The 15,461-nt window shown below is 50.9% G+C and overlaps 1 protein-coding gene across 1 annotated transcript in view; it reads right to left on the bottom strand.

Annotated features, from left to right (window-relative positions):
• The window catches only part of PRMT8 (protein arginine methyltransferase 8), an 83,623-nt gene that overhangs the window by 26,068 nt on the left and 42,094 nt on the right, over positions 1–15,461 (bottom strand). Inside the window, exons 3-4 of the mRNA XM_068560158.1 lie at positions 11,307–11,462; positions 9,098–9,161 (exon numbers count right to left, since the gene is read on the bottom strand). Coding sequence (XP_068416259.1) covers positions 9,098–9,161; positions 11,307–11,462 — 220 coding nt within the window. The remainder of the gene's footprint in view (positions 1–9,097; positions 9,162–11,306; positions 11,463–15,461) is intronic.

Here is a 15,461-nt window from a genome sequence, read left to right as displayed (position 1 = left end):
TTCCAATCTGCAAAATGCTGCCTCTTGTGGTGGGGTTGATGGCAACCAAGTGAGGGCATTGGGTTGTCTCTGAAGCCTGTGTGGGCACATGCAGCCCCGGGCATCTCGTCTCCATGGCAAACCTTTTCAAGGGGGATCTTAGCCACTGAAATTTAGGCTCTGATTAGCTACCGGCTGCAGAACCCCACTCCCAATCTGGATCCCACATCATTAAGACTGTGTCAGTTCTCAGGATGGCACTGAGGTCACCCTCTGGAGCCTTGTTTCTGTTCCATAAGGATGATGAAATTTTGTTCAACCAGCTGTGACAGGACCCTGGCTGGTAAGTTTTAGAAGGATGTGTCATACGTACGTGTACAACGGGGATCCATGAACTCTAACCTGGGAGATTTTCCCCTGTAACTTCAAGTTCTCAAATTAGACACCCAGATATTTTGGGGGGCTTTTTCAGTGGGATCTTTTTTCTTTTTGTCTTGAGTGATTATTACAGAAATGTCGTCACTCTGATTCCTGGTCACTCGTTTGACTTATAAAAAAAAAATCAGGGCTTCCCTGGTGGCGCAGTGGTTGAGAATCTGCCTGCCAATGCAGGGGACGCGGGCTCGAGCCCTGGTCTGGGAGGATCCCACATGCCGCGGAGCAACTAAGCCCGTGCGCCACAACTACTGAGCCTGCGCGTCTGGAGCCTGTGCCCTGCAACAAGAGAGGCCGCGACAGTGAAAGGCCGGCGCACCGCGATGAAGAGTGGCCCCCGCTTGCCGCAACTAGAGAAAGCCCTCGCACAGAAACGAAGACCCAACACGGCCAAGAATAAATAAATAAATAAATAAATAAGTTAAAAAAAAAAAAATCAGCCCAGACCCATCTCCTTTGGGCCCCTACTGTGTTCATCAGAGTCAGCTGACCCCACAGAGCCCGAAGTTCATGGTGTCCCCGTTGCAGGCCCCTCCCTGGCTCGCAGAGCAGACCCTGTGCCACAGAAGAGTGGGCATGAGGGTCATGAGCGTGAGGGCAGGGAGCGAGTTACTGGGCCGTGGCGCCGCCCCGATGCCGCCACCCCCTGCCCCCGTGGCACCAAAGCCACGTGACCCACACGCCTATCTGGGCGACACAGAGCCGGCTGCACACCCCTCCTGAGGGCCTGACCCACCTCCAGCCTCTGATCCCCTCCTCTCCGTTGTCTACTTCGGCTTCCTAGTTCCAGGACGGAGCAGAGCCCTTGACTCCTCACTGAAATCCTCACCGAGTGGATGGATGGATGAATAAGCAATTTTCAAAAGAGGGTACTGGCTTCAGAGACAAAAGATCTTCAAACTAGCCCTAATTCTGAGAGTAAAACACCAGTAGCGTTTGACTAGCAGCTGGCAGAGTGATTTCACATATGTTACCTGGATTATCTTCACGGGAACGTGTGTGGTTGGTTTTATTGTTCCATTTGTCTGATGAGAGGAGCAGAGTTTGGGACGTCAAAAGGGGAGCCAAAACCTAGGCCTGTCGTGCAGCCTGGTACACGTCACCAAGCTCCCTGAGACCCCTGTCCTGCATCTGCGAGCGGATAGAATCACGACCCGGTTACCCACCGCAGTCAGCAGTGTAAACGCTCCCACCGCACCCAATTCCGGCTCACCCGTGATGCCACCGGCAGCAGGGCTGGGAGAGAACCTCTCGCCGGGCAGTGTGAGTCGGGTCCGGCATGCCTGGGCGAGCACCCCACCCAAAGCAGACCCCCAGTTTTCTCCACTCCTCCATCCTGTCCTTCCAAAGCGCCATCACTGTTTGTAATTCTGTTGTGATGTTGTGTGTCCACTTGCTTTTGTGTCTGTCCCCTCCGTGAGACAGAAAGCATCACGAGAGCAAAGACCTGGTCTGTGCCGTCCTCTGCCAATTCCGCAGCACCTGGAGCAGGGCCCGGAGGGCGGCTGACGACTCCCCCCCTCCCCCGGAGTGGTGCACAAAACCCACTCCTCAGATTATTCACGGGCTGCTTCTGATCAGTTAGAAAAGAAGCCATTGCCAGGAGCCACTAGTACAGGTTCATTAAAAACAATTATATCTGATTAATCTCATGCCTTCTTTGGACAGGGCTATTAGTCAAGTTAATGACTGAAATAATCATAACAATAGCTAACATTTATTAGCTGCTAACTGCACGTCGTACACTGTTGTGTTTTACGGAGGGCTGTGCTGAGAGACACTTAAGCGTTGGGCTCTCCAGGAAAGAAGCCCTGATTTGTAGCATCTGCTGATTTCTCCGTGTAAATACTCCCACTGTGGCCAATTTCAAGCCACAAAAATGCCCGCATCCGTTCCGCAAATTCACTGAAAATTTAACTATGGGCCCCAGCGCGCCGTGATTTTACATACGGTAACTATGTATGGCTCACAATGACCCTCTGTGGTCCGTACCACTATTATTCCCATTTCACAGAGCCGGAAACGGAGGCACAGGAGGTTGGGTATCCAGGATCACAAACTGATCTGCCGGAGCTGAGTGTGAACCGGCCAGAGCTCTTAACCACCGTGCCAGCCTTCCACAGGGGTCTGACAAGGCACCCCCTCCACGGCCTCAGGGCGGGGAAGCTGACCAATGATTGTGTGGATTCACAGCTGCTCCCCGACTGTATTCAAAGGTGCCGATTCAGAGCTGACCCGGACCAGCCCATGGGAGCTGCCCCGCTCCCACAGGGCTCCTCTCAGTGTGTAGACGACACCACGCAGAGAACAGTGACCCCCGAAGAGTAAGGCTCTGGGGAGTCCAAGTAGTTTGTAAGGAAGGACCAAATCTAACAACGTGAGGTTTGATGTGAATGTAAAGTGTGATTCTCAGTTTGGATGCAAAGCGTCCACAGACCGGACACAGGTTAGGAGCTGCTGCTCGGCAGCCACGTGAGGGTAGATTGCAGATCGTGGCTGATGCCAGCTCAGCGCCAGTGTGGCACGGTGTTCCCCACAGCTGCTAAGCAAGCCGGAGATGTTAGCAGGGCCCCTCCAGCCGCCTGGCTGGGTCCTTGGGCGGGGTGAGAGGGACACTGAAGCATGGCCAGAGGAGAAGGGGGCTGAAACCAAAGCAAAGTGTGAGGGAACTGGGGGTGTGTCTCCTGGATCTGTGGGAGAAGGGCTGCCAGGTGAAGGGGTGCCCCCCCCATTCTCTGTGGTCCCCAAGCGACGACACAGAGCATCGGTCAGGCTGCAGGAAGGCAGGTTCCACCTCAGTGGAAGGAAGTGCTTCGAACGGTCACAGCCCCAGGCGGCTGGTAGTGGGGTCCCCATCAGGGGAATCACCCCAGGACTGGACGGCTGCAAGCATGGAGGGATGTCACAGGAACGGAGAATTCAAGCATCGTCTGTAAGAGGCTTGGGGCGAGTGGCCAGGAATGAGCAAAGTGCAGAACTGTAGGTCTTTCCTACATAAAGGTCCTTCCTTTATGTAAGAAGGACCTACAGTTAATGCCTGTGGTACGAGGCACCTCACATGCATTATATCTAATCCCCCAGGAGCCCTGCAAGCTGGGCATGGAGGTGTCTCCTCCACGGGGAGCCACCTGACGAAGCCCTTCCTCCTACCGCCTCTCTGTGCATCGTGTTCTTCTCAGGCCTCTCCATCTATGGCACTGATGCCCCAGGGCAGAAGAAAAGAAAGGAGGCATCAACTATTCCCTTTACTTTTCTGAAGAGTAAATGGATTATAATGTTTTCTCTAGAACTAAAAAACTGTCTCAATCCCTGAGCTCCTCTGTCACCTTTCACAAATGAACCCGCCTTCCTAAGCATCCCGGCAGCCCACTGGTCTCCTGGGCAGGGAAAGAGAGGAAATGGGAGCTGTCGGTGCTGAAGTGCAAGAGGATAGTCTGAGCACATGTGCGGGCCTCTCGGCGGCAGGAGCCACGTGAAGGCGGCACGTCTGCAGGTGGCTGCGTGGAGGTGTGCGTCTGCCTGGGAACAAACCCATCCTGGGAGCCGTACGGAGGTGGAGAGGGAGGGAGATTGATTGATTCTGGGTAGCAGGTATTTTATGTCCTGGGTTGTTATTTATGTCTCTACACCTACGCTCCCGAGACCCACACAATTGGCTGTTGCAGCGTTTCAAAAGCATTTCCATGGAAGCCAAGCTGTCCTCTTTCTAGTACACGTGCCAAGGCAGAGCGAGCTAAGGGCCGAGGACAGGGCCCCGGGGGCCTCGCCAGCTCCACCCACCTGTTGTTACCCCCGGGGAAGAAGAAATAGAGGCGGCTTTGCCTTGAAAAGGCCCCCAGGACGGTGTGAGGAGTAGGACCCGCACGGGGCACGGGGGTGGCTATTCACCTGGGACAACACTTTGTCCCTCCTGGGCCGTCACCTCCTTCGCACAGAATCAAGTGTGAGCCATCAAAATACAGAGCAGGGAACGATTCCCTCCGGGAGTCATGAGGCGGGCTGAGCAAACCAGATGCCACTAGCACACGACAGGCCAGGGGGTATCTGAGGTCCCTTGGAGGGACCTGGCTGGGGGGGGGGGGCCTGTGTGCAGAGGCAGCCTGGCTCCACCCACCGGAGCCTGAGCCCAGAGACGAGGTGGTCATGCGGGGGGCTGCCCAGCATGGGGGTCGGAGCCCAGCACAGGGTGGCAGGTGCGTGGGCAGGAGGTGGTGACAGTGGGCGACTGTTCACATACGGGGACTGACCCAGTACGTAAACATATTAAGAAGGATGAGAGCCAGGGTTTCACTGTCAGAGGACAGAATCACATGGAAAAGGGGGAAAGATGAGAGGAAACCCCGAGGTGCTGAATTAGAAGCAGGGGTATCACACGAAGGCGTCCTGGACAATGTGCATAGATGCGGAAACATGCATTACGTCAACGCGTGTCCACGTACCTGACACCACAGACGTGAGCATATGTGAGCGCACACACAAATTTTTCCCACGGAGACAGCCTGGGAGCCTCGACACTCTAAAATCAATGGGCACACCTAGCCCCATGTCCTCATTTCTAAAAGCCATTGTCCACTAAAGGGATTCAAGACTCCGCAGGGAAATGGCTGATTCTAGAACAGAGACGTGGAAAGTACGAGATGAGCCTGGGACATTTGTGCCAGAAGATAAGAAAGCTCATGCAAAGTGAAGGGGGTACATAGGCAGGACATAGCGGCAGCTCGAAGGTGCTCCCAGGGACCAAGTCAGGGAGAATTTGAGCATCAGAGTTAAGTACTGACACTAACAGTTATAACCGATCGAATAAGAGAGGAAATTAACGGGGAGGAAGGAAATATTTCCACGGTTCAAAGTACCTCTCCCAGAAAGCCTTACTAATCACTAATGAAGGGGGAGAAGGCTGGCGGACATAACCCAGGCCAGGGATCAAGGCAAACGCCGTCGCAACAGGACGCATGTCCACTGCGAGGACGCCACCCAGCATGCCATGAGGATGCGGCATCACGTCTGAGGCATCCCTGCAGGACGGGTGACCTGAATCCAGCCGTGAGGCGGTGTCCCACGTCCCCAGACTGAGTGACATCCCACAGAACACTGGCCTGTGGCTGTCAAGCATCAAGGCCACGAAGGTTAAGGGGCGTCTGACGGCTCCGGCTTGAAGGAAACCAGGACAGGACAACAAAGCGCAGTGGGCGGGTCAGAACCAAGTCCTCTTGCCGAGAAGGATGCTATTGCATCGGAAGCCCGCCTCAGCTGCAGCCTGAGCACGAGACCTCGGCGGCGGTGGAAGCTGGCCTCCCGATTTGGATGGTTGCGTGTGGCTACGTAGGAAGTGCCCTTGTTTGTAGGAAACACGCACTAACATGTTTAGGGATGACAGGGTACCGTGTCAACAGCCTGCTCCCAGACTCAGAGGAAAAAACAGCTGTATTTGCCCCTTTTCTGTAAATTGGGATATTCCGAAGGTTAGAAGAAAGAAGAGGAAAAGGAGGAAAGAGAAAAAGGAAGGGGAATTAAAAAATTACAAGAGTTGGAGGCAGGGGAGGGGAGGAGGGACCTCGAGCTGTGAGCCAGAGGGGCCTCTGAAGGTGCTGCCCCCTCCCCTCCCGGAGGTCAGGGATTCCTCCCGTTTGGGCTCCCGTCCCCACTCGGCTGTGGCTGCAGGGCCATCACCCTCTGCAGACGACCGAGATGAGCCAGGGAGGCTGGCCCACCAATAGCTGGAAGCGAGAGAGACAGATACAGGGTAAGGGGGCTGGACAGACCCCCGGGGGAAGGAATCACTGGGCAGTGAAACCAGGGCAGAGGCAGGGGAGGATCCAAATATTCTCTGGAGGCTCCTGAGGGCCCCCAGGGTTGAGACTCAGTAATTCTGAGAGGAATCGGATCCCACAGGTATTTGCACACACCCTCCCCTCCTAAGAGGTTTGAACTTTCACTTTCAGGATTGGCAGGCACTCCCGGTGCTTCCTTGTCAAACTAAACACACTTTGGGAAAGAGCACAGGAACGGCAGCCGAGAGCAGAGGCTCTGCCCCACGTCTCCTAACCTCAGTCTCCACATCTCTCAAGTGGGCAGAAGCACCTGCCGTATTTCTCAGAGTCGGGGGAGGGAGGTCAGATGAAAACACGAGGACGCCAGGCTCCGTCTCCCTTGTAGAGAAAGAATTGGCCGGTTTCTTTCTCCATCTTTAGTAGGCAAGTCGAGAGGTACCCTCTCTGTCCCTTCTGCCCAGGTCAAGGACTTTCCCAACGAGTGTGCAGAGACATCCTGCTCCCCCGAACCAAGGGAGACTGGACGCCAAGCCGGAGGTCGGGGCGGGGGGATGTGAGCCACGTTTCCCCTACCCAGGCTGGAAGGACGCCTGGACTCTGCCCACGGCCCCCTCCACGCTGCCTCTTCCCCGCTATCACTTGCCCACCACCGCCCCTCACTCCCTCATTCCCTCCTCCCCCAGCTTAGACTCCATGGTCCATTACTGAGATCAACCACTGGCTCCTCCCTCCCTCCCTCCACTGTGGCCCCAGCGGCGCCCAGATCCAGCTGGCCCTCCCCTCCGCTCCGACCGGAGCTGCTGAACGTGGTCGGGAGCAACCACACACCAGGGAGGACGGGGCCCCTGCAGGTCTGTGTCCAGCCATCTCCAGCGGGCGCTGACCCTCCCCCGCACCAGCCCTCCCTCCCTCCCTCTGCAAGGCCATCCCATCACTTCTCATCTCCCTCCAAAACCCTCACACCCTCCCCTCCCCGTCTCCCGCGCCAACGACGGCCTCTTTCTTCCTTGAGAAAATGGAAGCAACAAATCCAGCAGCCCTCCAGCTTCCCTCCAGCAGCCCACCTCCATCGGACCCACACGCCCCACGTCCCCTCTGTTACTGTGGCTAAGCTGTCCCTTCTCCAAGAAGACCCACTCCTCCACTGTGCTCTGGATCCCACCCCCTCTTACCTTCTCAAAGTCCTTGCTTCTGAATTTACTTTTTCCCAAATCTGCAATTTTTTCTGTCTATCTACAGGACAGTGGGATCGTACACATGTTTTCATATCTCCTATCCTTAAAAACCAACTCCCTTCCTTGGCCTCATCTCTCCCTGTCGCTACAGTTCCGTTTTCCTGTTTCCCCATCACAGCAAAAGGAGTTATTTATAGCCCTTCCTTCACAGTCTCTCCTTAACCAACTTTACCTGGACTTCCATCCCCACCCTCCATCCAGTCTGCGCCTGTTAAGAACCCCAGTATCCTCCATGGTCACAATCATTCAACGGTCACGTCTCGGTTCTTATCTTACTGGATCCCTTGGCATCCTCCTCCTTTATTTCTCTTTCCCGAAGGTCCATTGACCTCACTGACTGTATCTTCTCTGCCTCTCGCTGGCCTCTTCTCCTCTGCTTGACCTTCAAATGTTGAAATGCGCTGGAGCTCCATCTTTGGCCCATTTCTCTCCTGTAGCTCTACATTATCCTTGAGGGAACTTGTTCTGGGGCTTTAAATAACATCAATACGCTGAAGACCCCCAACCACAGAGCCTGACCCTCCCTGCAACTCCAGATTCACTCTACACCTCCACCTGCATCTCCCCAGGGATCGCAAACCTGACCCATGCCAAGGAGAACCCTTGATTTCTTCCTCCTCCTGTCACTCAACATTCCACCATCCACTCTTTCTCAAGGCAAAAAGCCAGCCCTGCTCCTGTCTTGTTTCTCTTGCCCCAGGCAGTCCGTCAGCAGGTCCTCTGGCCTCTATTTCCCAGCATCGCCCAAGAGGTCACTTCTTCCCACCTCCACGGCGGCCACCCTGGCCACACCACAGGCCTAACCTCCCCCCGGGGCTATGAAATGGTCTCTACCTGCACTCTGATGCCTACAGCCTATCCCAACCCATTCACCATAGAGAATGCGCCTCCCTTGCTTAAAATCCTTCAAAAAGTCTTCATCATCCTTAGGAAAAAAGTCCAACCTTGTTTTCCTAGTTTATAAACGCTGCGTGATCTGGCCCCGCTCAGCACAGGGCCTGGGGACTAAATCTCATCCCTCTGACTGATGGGAGATACAGAAATTCTTCTGATCGGGGACCCTCGCGGGGGTGCGTGTGTTCAAGACGGGTCCCAGAGGGAGGGGCCAGGGATGTCACGAACACGTGGGAAAGGAGTGAGGAGAAGAAAGGAAGGGAACGCACACATCTTTATACTCACACTCCAGCTGCAAGAAGGTCCCGCTCCCAAGGGCAACCTACTTGCCAAGACAGCCCCATCAGCAGCAGGGCCTGTGGCGTGAGAGGACTGCATTTCTCCAAAGGAAGAGCCTGGGGTCTGGAGGGGATGCCACGAGGTGGGTGTCAAGAGAGGTAGGGCTAGGGTTCGTGGAGAGGGAAGAGGTGGAGGAATGGCTGCCATTTTGCAAAACTCAACAGATGCCTACAGCTGGGGCCAGGCAGAGGGCTTGGAAATGAAGGATTTAGCCTCAGGCTGGGCTCACTGGAGGCTGAGCTGGGACAGACGTGCCCTTGGCTGACCTGGCAGGGATTGGGACCCTCAGAGCCCCGTGGGCACAATCCTGCTAACAGGGCCTCGGCTGGCCTCCACGTTTCCAAGGCCAAGCGCTCTTATGTCAGTCTCTGCCACCCAGACAACAAAGTACAAGCCCCCTCACCCCCTTCCATCCACGGGAAAGCACGCAGAGGTAAGTCTTACTGTTGTCCAAGTGGTTGGCCTTAATGATCTTCTCTGAGTAGTCAGAAATACTGGAGCATTCAATCTGGAAAGGACACAGAGCAAAGGAGCAAGAATCACCGTATGTCCAGGGCCAGTTTAACAGATGGAGGGGCAGAAGTCTGGAGGGGTGCGGTGACCTGCCCACAGCTGCACGGCTACTTCGTGGCAGATGAAAACCTAACCCGCAGCCCTCCCGACGCACGGGCCAGTGGCTCTTCCACTGGTCCGCCTTTGCCCCACGATGGAGGGCCCAGTCTCTGAGCTGGGAGATCTGGGAGGGGCTGGCAGGCCTCACTCTCCTGGCACAGTCACTGCCCTCCCGGGAGAGGAGGTGGGAGGCAGAGACCCCCAGAGTGGCTGTGAGCCTCCCTGAGGTCATCTGCCCACCCCCAGCCCTCCCTGGTTAAACAGCACGGTCCACAAGAAGGACCATCTGAAAATGGCAAGTCAGGGCCTCAGGGCATCTTAAGATCCTTCCCCACCCCATGGGCAGACGCCTGTTAACTCTCATTCCTTCCGCAGTCTCCACCTTTGAAAGAATTGGTTCTTTTGAATCTAGAAGCCTTTCCAGGCTCCCCAAATCTCCTAAGCAAAGGGCCAAGGTATTTGAGAGATTCGCTGACCATCCGCTGAGAGCAGGACCTTGTGGGAACAGCAGACCAAGCCCCAGCCTGGGGGTAGGAGGCCTGGGCCAGGCGGGGAGGCCAGGTTGCTGGCAACAGAGGGACAGCTGCCAAGACCTACGGCTGGAGCCCCACACCTGGAAGAGAAGGACGGGCAGCCCTGCCTTGCCCGGCTCAGCCCTGGGCTCCCGTCCGATCCCGGAGCTGAGCTGGGGCCTCAGAGACACCCTGGGAGGGAGGGTGGGGCGTTACAGGGGGTGCACGTCCTGCCCTGAGGCTCTGTGAGCGCCTTGGAAGGGGAGTCGGTCCCTTGGCCAGAAGCCCCCATCCTGGAGGGGAGGCCCTGTGAAGGAAGGAAGGCTGGCCGGTGGGGAGGGGCAGTACCGTGAAGAGCGCAGGACTTGACCTTGGGCGTCCGGGCTGGCCCCGTACCCTCAACACGCACGTCAGGTGAGTACATCATAGCTTTCCCAGTCAAGGCTACAACAGAGGTGTCTTGAGACAGCTCAGGTGTCCCAGAGACCGCCTCCAGCCAAGGCCCCGGTACCTTCCGGGTCAGGCATGGAGGGGGATGCCGTTCCTGCCAGGGGCTTAGGGACAGGCACTGATGGGGGCACACGGGGACTTGGAGGGCTCTAGTCAACCGGGAGCCAGGGGGTCTCAGGGCAGGCTGCAGGATGACCGAGCTAATGAAGCCCCACTGAAAGCTCCCCGCCGCCTCGGCGTTGGGCTGTCCTGTGCACGTGCTGTGTGTTTGACTGCAGCGTGCCTTGAATTTTGATCAAGATGAATTCCCATTTTCCAGCCCTAGACCCACTGCATTCTTCAAATGTCAGTCGGAAGCTCAGAGCTCTTGTTTTTCTGTTTCTTCCCAGCTCCGGACCCTCCCAGCTCCCCGTCCTCAGGCTGTGTGCAGCCGCATTGTGGGAGCCTTCCCAGAAGGTCCACCACCACCACCTCTAGCTGGAGAGGCGGCAGTAGCCAGAACAGCAGAATTAAATCTACCAACTTGCCTTTAAAGAACAGAGAAAGAAGACTGTCTTGTTATCACCTAGGGCCCCAACTATACTAATAAATACTGAGCATTTGACTTACGCCAGGAGCCATTCTAAGCACTTGACTTACGTATTAAAATCACTCACTCCTCATAGTCACCCTGTGGGCAAGGTACTGTAATTATGCCCATTTTATAGATGGGCAAACCGAGGTACAGAAGAGAAGTGAATTGTCCAGATCACACTTCTCGGGGGTGGAAGAGTGGAGATTCCAACCAGAGGTCTCAGGTGTAGCCACCCTGCCCCGCCACCACAGCCCACAGTAGGGCTAAGGACTCTAAGGTAATGATGACACCAAAATGGTTTCAGAAAAGTCAAAAGTCCTCCACAAATGTCAGCTATTCCAGGACAAGGCCAGGAGCAATGCCCAGGTGACAGGGAGCCAGGGAGCTTGCCCACCTCCTGAGAGCTATGTCTGACTTCCTCCTGGAGGGTGTGACCCCAGCAAGGAGGGGGACCTGGAAGGGCCAGCGTCCCCGCAGGGGCCAGTGGAGGGAGTGGCATGCTCACCCCGAACACCTTCTTGGCCCCTGCTTTGGCAGCAAACATGGAGAGGATCCCAGTGCCGCTCCCCACGTCCAGCACGACCTTGTCCTTGAACACGTGCTTGTTGTGATACATGGAATTCCGGTAAGTGAGCGTCCGCACCTCGTCCTTCAGCATCTCCTGTATGGAAGGAAAGGTAGAGCTGATGTATTCAGGGCACCTGGGCGCACACCTGCCAGGTCATGGGCCCAGGGCTGTCCCGACAAATTCCTCAGGGACCTCAGTTCTGTCATGAGGCAGAGCCACGGAAGAGTACAGCTGCGCCAGGGGCTCCCTGCATCAGTACACACAACGCCCTAAAACTCTGCCCCTTACAAGGCGAAAGATCGCCCTGTACCATTAAAGGAGAAACTCACGTCCAGGCCTGGGAAAGCTCCAACTTATCAAAAACCCAAAGAAAGGAGCGATACAAACACAGCATGAGAGATTTAAGTTAGACCTGAAGCAGAACTTCCTGCCATCATGAGAGAATTGTCGTGAAACAGGTTATTAAAAGAGGCTGTGTGTGCGTGTGTGTACTTTTTCTATTTGCTTCTTTTTAAGAATAGAAAACATGTTTTTTTATCCGCTATTATTTAAGTGCTTTGTAATAAGAGAGGAACTAGATTACCCTTTACTACCGTCTCCAACCCAAGGAGAACATGATTTATCTGTGTATGGTGGTGAGACAGGGATCTTCGTCCATTAAAGATATCAGCCAAGGGCTTCCCTGGTGGCGCAGTGATTGAGAATCTGCCTGCTAATGCAGGGGACACGGGTTCGAGCCCTGGTCTGGGAAGATCCCACATGCCGCAGAGCAACTAGGCCCGTGAGCCACAACTACTGAGCCTGCGCGTCTGGAGCCTGTGCTCCGCAACGGGAGAGGCCGTGACAGTGAGAGGCCCGCGCACCGCAATGAAGAGCGGCCCCCCCTTGCCGCAACTAGAGAAAGCCCTCGCACAGAAACGAAGACCCAACACAGTCAAAAATAAATATAAAAATAAATAAATAAATAGAACTTATAAAAAAAAAAAAAAGATATCAGCCAACACTCTGACTAATCAATAGTAATCAATAGTATTGGCATTTTTAGTACAATTTTTAATGTAACTTGCATACAATAAAAAGCACAGATTTTAAATGTATGGCTAACCATACACTTGTGTAACCACCATCATAATCAAGACATAGAACATTTCCATCATTCCAGACCTTTCATGCCCATGTGCAGGTAATCCTCTCCCCCATTCCAGACAACCAAAGATCTAATTTCTGTCTCAAAGATTCCTTCTGCCAGCTCCAGAATTTCATATAAACGGAATCATACAGTATGTACACTTCCGTGTCCAACTTTTTCTACTCAAAATTTCTGAGATTTCATTCATTTTATTGCATGTATCCAAGGTTGCTGTTGTTGTTGACTAGTATTCCACTGTATGAACATATCACATGTTCACATCCATTCACGTGATGATGGATATTTGGATTGCTGTGAATAAAGCTGTTACGAACATTCTTGTTTAAGTAGTTTTGAGAATACAGACATCCCCGACTTACAGTGGTTTTTCATGAGATATTCAATACTTCATCATAAAGTAGGCTTTGTGTTAGATGATTTTGCCCAAGTGTAGGCTGATGTAAGCGTTCTGAGCACACTTAAGGTAGGCGAGGCTTAGCTGCGATGCTCAGTAGGTCAGGTGTATTTAATGCATTTTCAACTTAACACATTTTCAACTTACGATGGGTTTATGAGGGCGTAACCCCACTGTAAGTTGAGGAAGATTTGTATATCTTTTCATTTCTCCAGGGTAAACACCTAGAAGTGGGTTTGCTGGGTCTTAGGGGAGGTGTTTAATTTCATCAGAAATTGCCAAACAGTTTTTCAAAATAGTTGTCTTTTTATGATCCAGAGTTCAAGTTTCTTCATATGCTGGCCACTTTGTCTTATCAATTTTTTAACATTTCAGTCATTCTAGTGGATATGCACTGCTACTGCACTGCAACTTTAATTTCATTTCCCTGATGGCTATTGATGCAGATAATTTTTTCATGATTTTATTGACTATTCATATATATCTTTTGTAAATTATCTGTTTTGTCCTTTTTTTTTTTTTCTTTTGAGCTATTTATCTTTTCCTCAGTGAATTGTAGGAGTTTCTATATTCTGGAAACAAATCCTTTGTTAGATATACATGTTACGAATATCTTCTCCCAATCCGTGATTTGCCTTTTCATTTTCTCAATCTTGTCTTTTGAAATGTAGTTTTTAATTTTGATAAAGACCAGTATTTTGGTTTTTTTCTTTTATGATTAGAATTTTGTCTGTCCTGCCTAATCTTTGCCTACCCCAAGGACACAAAGATATCCTCCTATGTTTTCTTCTAGAAGTTTTATAGTTGTACCTTTTAGTTTTAGGTCTTTGATTCACATCAAATTAATTTTTATATATGGTATAAGTATACATGTATATACATATGTATATGGTATAAGGTGTGTGAGTTCATTTTTTTCATACAAATAGATGGTTCAAGCACCATTTGCTGAATAGACTATCATTTTCCCCACTGAATTAACTTGCCACCTTTGTCAGAAAACCAATTCACTATATATGGGTGGCCTTTTTGATCTGTTCCATTAATATATCAATTTAACTGTCATTTAACTACTGTAGCTTTGTATTAACTTTGAAACAAAGTACTGTATGTAAATCCTCCAACTTAGTTCTCTTTTTACAAGATGATTTTGGCTTTTCTGCATCCTTTGCATTTCCATACACATTTTAGAACCAACTTGTTAATTCATACAGAACAGCCTCCTGCAGTTGATTGGAATTGCGTTGAATCTATAGATCTATTTGGGGAGAATTAACCCCTTAGCAATACTGAGTCTTACAACCCAAAACACTAAAATAGCTCTCCCTTTAGTTAGGTTTTGTTTAATTTCTCTCTGCAATGTTTTACAGATTTCAGTATAGAGGCCTTGTATTTCTTTCATTAGATTTATTCTTAACTATTTTATTTTATGATACCTTATAGTATTGTAAAAGATATGTTTAAAATTTCATTTTCCAATTGTTTTATGTTAGTATATACCTTGACCTTATATGTTGCAGCCTTGCTCACCTCACATATTAATTCTAGTAGGATTTATCTGTAGATTCCTTTTTTTCTCTTTTCTTTCTTTTCTGGCCACACTTCATGGCTTGAGGCATCTTAGTTCCCCAACCTGGGATTGAACCCGGACCCTCGGCAGTGAAAGTGCCGGGTCCCAACCACTGGACCACCAGGGAATTCCCTAGATTCCTTTATTTTTCTTTGTTAAAAATATTATCACTTGTGAATGAAGACAACTTTATTTCTTTTTTTCCTACTTTATATGTTTTTTATTTCTTGTTCTTTCTTCTTGCTTTATTGCACTTGCAAAGGTTACCATGCAGTAAAAGGCTGAACAGAACACACACCCCCTTCTTTTCTTCCAATGATATATAAATATCACCATTGAGTATGATTTTGGCTGTGAGCTTTCCATAAATGTCTTTTATCAGATTGGAAAAGTTTTCTTGTATTTCTAATTTGCTGAGAACTTTTTATCATGAATTGGTGTTGAATTCTGTCACATGATTTTTATACATTTCTTGAAATTGTATATGACTTTTCTCCTTTGTTCTTTAATATGTTGAACTCCATAGATTGGTTTCATTAAACCAACATTTTGTCATGACGTATTATCCTTTATAATATTGCTTGATTTTATTTATACATATTTTGTTGCAGATTTTTGTATCTATATTTGTGAGGGACATTGACCTGTAATTTTCTGTTACCTTCTCTGGCAAAGTTCTGCTGGGTTCATCACACAAATTAGGAAGTGTTCTCTCCTCATTTATTTTCTGAAAAAGTTAGCATGAGATTGATATTTTTCTTCAATGTCTAATAAAATTCACCAGTAAAACCATCTGGGTCTGGAGTTCTTTTAGTGGGAAAATTTTAAATTATGAATTTCATCTATTTAATAGAGTGCTATTTTAGTTTTCTATGCATACTTACATCAGGTTTAACAAGGTATATTTCCAAGGAATTTATCCATTTCGGTTGAGTTGTCAAATTTATGGGTATAACGTTGTCATAATATTCTCTAGTC

Source organism: Eschrichtius robustus, chromosome 13 (assembly GCF_028021215.1).
Source record: "Eschrichtius robustus isolate mEscRob2 chromosome 13, mEscRob2.pri, whole genome shotgun sequence".
NCBI classification, from domain to species: Eukaryota; Metazoa; Chordata; class Mammalia; order Artiodactyla; family Eschrichtiidae; genus Eschrichtius; species Eschrichtius robustus.
Note: the sequence above shows the minus strand (reverse complement) of the source record. Positions and strands in the feature narration are given on the sequence as shown.